The sequence below is a fragment of the Etheostoma spectabile genome, chromosome 2 (genome assembly GCF_008692095.1).
Source record: "Etheostoma spectabile isolate EspeVRDwgs_2016 chromosome 2, UIUC_Espe_1.0, whole genome shotgun sequence".
NCBI lineage: Eukaryota > Metazoa > Chordata > Actinopteri > Perciformes > Percidae > Etheostoma > Etheostoma spectabile.
Window position 1 is genome coordinate 27,651,196 of NC_045734.1, and position 6,787 is coordinate 27,657,982.

The 6,787-nt window shown below is 41.4% G+C and overlaps 1 protein-coding gene across 2 annotated transcripts in view; it reads left to right on the forward strand.

Moving 5' to 3' along the window:
• The window catches only part of vwa11 (von Willebrand factor A domain containing 11), a 36,272-nt gene that overhangs the window by 17,242 nt on the left and 12,243 nt on the right, over positions 1–6,787 (forward strand). Inside the window, exons 1-5 of one of the 2 annotated variants that reach the window (XM_032528218.1) lie at positions 2,809–2,867; positions 3,702–3,891; positions 6,130–6,266; positions 6,379–6,523; positions 6,671–6,764. In XM_032528218.1, the coding sequence (XP_032384109.1) occupies positions 3,709–3,891; positions 6,130–6,266; positions 6,379–6,523; positions 6,671–6,764 (559 nt within the window). In that variant the 5' untranslated portion in view covers positions 2,809–2,867; positions 3,702–3,708. Of the gene's footprint in view, positions 1–2,808; positions 2,868–3,701; positions 3,892–6,129; positions 6,267–6,378; positions 6,524–6,670; positions 6,765–6,787 lie in introns of those variants that run through there. The other variant, XM_032528212.1, reaches the window with a different exon arrangement.

Consider the following 6,787-nt stretch of genomic DNA (forward strand, 5'->3'; position numbering starts at 1 on the left):
AGCTCACCTGGAGACTGAAGACAGAGGACACTCAGAAACCAGGTCTCACTCAGAACAGCATGGATGTTTTTTGTTTGTATGCAGGTGGAAGCACCAGAGACACCAAATAACACCCCAAATCCTAGAAAAAGGGATCTTTTCATAATATGGGCACTTTAAGAAAGCTTTAGAGTATTTGATGTATGAGGCTGATGCTAGCTGCCTTGCTTCCTTTCTTTTTGCTAAGCTAGGCTACTCATCAAAAATGTGCAGCAATACATATGATATTCTATTTCTCTGACTCTTACTAAGTCAGCAAATAATAAAAAAGTCCCATTATTGTGGCTTTTATTTTATCACAGCCTAGCCAAACTTAGTTTGTCATTCCTTCTCCCTGTACTTTTGTAATCTGTTACCTCTTATCTCACACTCATTTGTCATTCGTCATGTGTTTCCCACCACCCTCTGTAGACTTTGGACCCCCTGGCCACCCGGTCGCCTGATATCTGTACAGTTCAGAGAATTCTTAACTCAGGGAGCTATGCGTCATCCAGAAATGTTGTCAAGAAGTAAACCTTTGGTGCCGCTGCCCTACACCTACCCCTGCCCAGTCCAGATACCTGGACCCGAGTACAGTCTTACTCAGAGAACACACAGAGGCAAAGAGTTTGCCTGAGAGTGCTTGGGTACTTACTGTATGCACATCTTTAGTCAGTACTTGGTAACTACAGTAATGGTTTGTTTTCGTTTCTGGATCGACGATGTTCATGTCTTCGATGGATATTTGCCATGCTTGATGCTGAACGCGTCAGATGCATCAAGTTGTGTTCCACCGTTAAATGACAAAACCTTCCAGTTGACCAGTTAACCCTCATGTTGTCCTCTAGTCAAATTGACCCATTTTCCTATATCAATGTTCATTTTAATTACCCCAAAATAACATGATTGATTCCACACAACGCTCTTTGGCAAGTTCAAATCTCTACTTTCATTAATTTTGGGCGGTCTTTTATAGAATTTGGAGGAAAAATGGATGTGCTTTTAAAATAGTATTGAGTAAAAAATATTAAGTAAACATATTCCAGTCTGTGATTATCCATTAACATCCATTTCTTTAATTTTAGACTAAATAATTCCTAATTTCTGCTTTTGTAACTTAAACATTAGGTATAATTTCCTATAAATGAGGTTTATTGACCATAACTTCCAAAAATAACTGTAAAACTAAAGTTAAAACATTGAAAAAAGTGTTGAAAAAAGGGACAGGAACATAAGAAAAAGTTATAAAAGCGTCACCAAAAGTGTTGACTTTCAATTTTGACGGGAAGACAACACAAGGGTTAATTTACAATAAGCCCTCCCCTTATTGGACAACTCATATTTTGTATGTGATACTGTCATGTAGGAGGGATTTCCCCAGAAAGGAAAATATTTGACTTAGCAAATTGTTGCAAACAGGCAGTCCTTTCTGAAAAACCTATTAGCATCCAAAGATAAAAGCATAAATCCTTTTCCCTGCTGAGCTAGTGGGAGTAGGTTTCAGGAAGTGATAGATGAGTACGTGCTGGATGTCTCAACCAATGAAATCCAAGAATGAGTGTCAAGGGGTGGACAAAATGGATTTCATATTTCATTTTGGGAACGTCATTTTGTGCATCACCTTTTTTTTGAAAGACATTTTGCAGTTCAGTGATTGCTGCTGTGGTTTTAAGTTGAACAAGTTTGGCAACCCATGCTGCCAAGCATTATTGCTAATTGCTTTATTTGGCGTATTTATTATTATTAGTCTGTCAGTAAAGAAAAGGGCAAAACAATTCTCAGAAATGTCTGATCTGACCTCAGAACCGTTATGACTATAATATAAGTACTATAAGTCCTGTATATCCCGGGTACAGGTCAGGGTGAGAGGAATCAAATGGCAAAAAAACATCTAAAAAAGTCGTTTTAGTTCATGGGCCAAAACAGCGAGTAAAACCCTTTGCGTAATTAACCAATTAATAACTACATATTTGTCCTTTAAAGGATTACAAGTACATAATGAACAATATATTTACAGAACAAATGATGAACCGTCGTATCAATTCTTAACAAGACTTATCTAGAGACTCTTTACAGATAGAGCAGGTCTAGACCACAGTCTATAATTTACAAGGACCCAACTGTTCTAGTAGTCCCCTCCAGAGCAAGCAACAGTGCCGAGGAAAAACTCCATTTTGGGGGGAAAACCAGGGCCAGACCCAGACTCTAGGTAGGCGGCGTCTGAAAGGCCGGGTGGGGTTAAAATGATAAGGGGCAATACCAGTCCCAGTAACAGAGAATGGAACAGTGACAACCTGAGACATCTTAGAAAATAAGTCCAATTTCAACAATACGTTTCAGTTTTCAGCTGTATTGTGGTCAGGATGGAGCAGGGAATAGGGGTGCTGAATATTACATTTCCGGACTGAAAGGGGCTGTGAACACACCAAACACCCTTTTTGACTAAGACATTTCCAACAAGTCATCCAGATTCACACTCCAGATCTAAGCTATTCCACTCTACATGGGTTTGCATAAAGATAATCGTGGTTTTAGTGGGCGTCTCTTCCCAGTTGCAGTGAAGTGGGTCCTCAGGGTGTGCCCACATTGTTGAGTTTATGACCTAATCCAGGTCTTCCCTTCCAGTGTAATCAGATTGTGTAGAACTGAGAATGTACATGTAGAACTGATAATGAAATGACTAGGGAGATAGCATGCATGTGCATGCACGCACACACACACACACACACACACACACACACAGAAACACACACACAGAAATATATATATGCAGATAAAGAGAAGTGGTGGGGCTGCACGCTACACTTCCTCAAGAGTCACTAGAGTCATAACAGCCGGGAAACCTCAAGGTAGGATTGCTGTTTTCAAAAGTCACAGTTTGTTAATTTAATTGGCGAGTAAAGGACGGGTGCTACGTTTTATCAGATTGTGTATTTTTTTGTCAGGGAAGGGAAAGGAATCTGTGTTTATATTGAAATCAAATTGGTCTGTTTTGCTTAAATTAACCTGCAAGTTGTTGCTTGAATTCTTTGGACATTTAGTTTTTTGTTAACATGTTATATATTAATATATAAAATAGTTTTGGGTAATTTATTTTGTTTTAGCGCTTCATTCTTTTACAATTTTAGACACAAGAGTTGTAACATTTTGTGCAGAGGGCTTTCAGTTCCCTATTTGAATCATCACTGAGAAATCTGTGTGAAAAGCAAATAAAGGACAAAGCAGAAAGTGCAAATAATCCGTTTGGTGGGAAGCGGCCCATCCGCACATTCTTGCAAAACATGGGTCAGTTCATGGTCTATTTTATGAACTCCTCATGTCCCATTCAGTTCAGTACATTGAATAACTCTAGTGTTGGACATTTTCTAGAACAAATGGACCAAAACCTTCTATCTGAAGGGATTCCACAGACAAAGCTCCTAAAGAATCTTGTTTTGTGCTGGTTTTCTACCTTTACGTAGCTCTCATTTTGGATTATGGCTACCGGTAATCATTACCAATTCACATAATATGACCCCGTTCCTGAGCATTTTCCTTTCTCTGTGTCATTTCTTTGTCGTTATCTGATTCTAATGTGTCTTCTAATATGTCTTCTTCAATTGAATTCACGGTTGTATTCCATCATTTATCGTTTAACCAACCTGATACTATTATCTAATCATTTTCTCTTTGTCTCCCTGTAGATTGAGCATGACTTCAGTGCTGGGCATAGCCCTGCTGTCTCTGGTCCTATCAGGGCCCACAGTGGCCTTTGTCCCCATTGGAGGTGGGGCGTCCAATCATGTCAGCATTACAGGGACGGCTCTCTTGAAAAAAGTGACGGAGACATGTCGCGCAGTGGCTGAGGCGAATCATTATGAATTCAAACCCACGGTAGGATGGAAGACACCTCGTGATTGTGACAGCGCCAACACAGTCGCACAACACGCCCCCAAAAAAAGTCTGGATATAAAATACAACACAAGGAAAACAAGAGAGGAACACAGACTGCATGCTGGATGAATGTTTACTCTAGTTTGCCATATTCGCACAAGATTATGTTTTTTTGCATTTAACGAATGCTGACGCAGAGAGTGAGGAAAGAATTAGAGGCTCATGGGAGTTATTTTCATGTAGAACAGCAGCTATAGGATGCAGAAGCTGATTTGAGTTTTTTTTTAGCCACGCTAACATTGTGGCTCTAAGGATTGTAATGTTGGTCTGGGTTAGGATTAGTTTTAAACACATTTCAAACAAAACTACTTAACTTTAGGCACCAAAAGTACTCGGGGTCAGTAAAACATCAGGAATTGGCTCAAAATGAGGCACGTAAAACTCTTAAAATGAGGACATGACGTGACGTCACAGACGACATTGTGTCATAGGCTAAGGTCCGTAAGATTTTGGTTGATTTCAAAATAAAAGTTGCGTTATGGTTTTACATGGGACATGAACCCCTGTCTCTTGAGTAACAGTCCTGTTGAATTGACACCCACACCACCCCCAACCTGCCTTCCTCCTTATTATATATATATATATATAAATAATAAGTTGTCTTTCTTAAACTTTGTCACTTCCTGTCCAGATTTGAAATAACTACAGCCACGGGAGGTTGCCACGTACGTACCTAGAGACGTAATTGCGAGTTGCCGTGAGCTGCTTGCACAATCGACCCATTTAATCAGGTTCTGAGTGAGGACAGGCTGGACAGAGGAGTAGTTACTGGACGTAACTAGCATTCTCCGTCCAGCACAATGCACCAGGCTCACAAAACTCTGCAAAATACATATATACGAATCATGATTCTGTTATTGTATTGCATATTTCTTGTCTCAAATGTTTTCATTTGTGTACTGTTTATTTATCTATCTATTGAGAACGGACCAAGCACTGCCCCCAGTTGCTCGTTGCATTGCTCTGATTGGTTGTGGGACCATTCAATAGCCTGCAGAGGCTTTTTGGTCTGCACTGTTGATAATGCCCCTTTGAAATCAAAATATGAACTGAGAGGTTCCAGACTAAGCTGAAATATTTCAACAACTATGGAATGCCATGATATTTGGTACAGACATTCATGGTTCACTCAATGAACATAACATCTGTATTGACATTATAATGGAACTCATGTGGATGATAACATCGGAAATAAATCTTCTTTAATCACCTTGTTTTAGGCTGCATTCACAGTGTTATGTTTTGGTTTAAAAACGAGTATCTTTTGCTATGTTTACACCTTGCATTCAAACGGCACCGGAGTTTCAGAGCCCCTAAACCGGTGAGACAACAACGGCCGCAAACGGAGACCTTTGGCAACACCAACACTAACACCAATGTTCCGCCGCCAGGTCCGTCCATGTAGTCTCGTTCTCTGAGACTGATGGGGTTTTTCCACTACGTGGCACGTCCTTGACTCGCCTCGACTCTACGCGCCTTTTTAGGTTTTCCGTTACAAATTTAGTCTGTTATACCAAAAGGTGACGTGAAGACCTGCAGACTACTGGTTGGTCGGAGAGAATTGTCCCTTACTACTGTGTCATCATTGCTAGAGACAGACTGTTCAAATAGTTTAGCCAGCGTTTTAGTTATTTTTTGCTGCCTCCGGCTTCTTTTGAAACTAAATTTGTCTTCTGGCTGTGGCAACAGCCACATCCCGAGAATCAAAACCAACACACCTTAGATGTTCTGTGTGTGTCGCGTTGGGTCAGGGCAGTTTGCTGCTAAGACGACCAGCCACGCTAGCCTCAAGCATGAGGCGGTACTAATCTGCAATGGAAAAAGGAGGACGGGCCACAGAGTCGGCCAGGTACCATGTGATGGAAAAACGCCATCAACTTCTACTGTTACCATGGCAACTACTAACAATGCCTCTTGTTGACCCCGGCACGTGCATGCCCAGTATATGAGAATGTTGCTGAGATACACGGTTTTGGCTGTTAGCTGAAACAGAGATTAGATCTTCTACTGGAGCTAAGAACACTTGTGTGCACAGAGATCGCGTTTGGCTCAAAACGCCGCTTAAAATCCAAAACGTAGCAAAGTAAATGTAGCCTTAGACACTTTGTGACAAACAACACTCCATTCTGGAGCTCCATATTGGAACTGAAGCCTCAAGCCTTTGACCTCTGACTACAGGGTTCGTCTCCTGAAGAGCTGGTCCAGGCCTGTCTAGGTCCCACAGCAACAGGACTAGTGTCCGGTGCCAAGTTTCATTCTGCCCTTCAAGAGATCTACAACCAGAACGGACTGGTAGACCGTGACTTCATTAACAGGTTCGAAAAAACAAAACCACTACTACAAATCCATGAAATAGAAGGTCTGTGTTGCCAACCTTTAAAGATGATTTTGCTCTTACACTCATAACTTTGTGAATCACTCTTTCAGTGCTCCACACCACTTCAACTCAGAGGCCTTTCTGGAGGGACGGGCCCTAATCACCGAGGGTATGGTGGCCATAAAGGCTAACATTCGCAAGCAGAATTTCCAGGCTGCAAGGGAAACACTGGGCAGAGTCCTTCATACACTTCAGGTGAGATGGGTGGAAAGAATCTAGGTCAGAGGAGGTAGAATGAAGGAGAAAGGAGACGGGATGGGGGAGAGCTTCTACAGAAATCATAACTCACTGTCTATATGCATGTATTAAAGTGCTGTTGTGTGTGTTTCCATTCACTGTCAGGACTTCTACAGCCACAGTAACTGGGTGGAGCTAGGATACAAAGAGCCATACATCAACCTCATCCGCCCAGACCTTCCTCTGGAGGACCTGGCAGGTGTGTGTGTGTGTGTGTGTGTG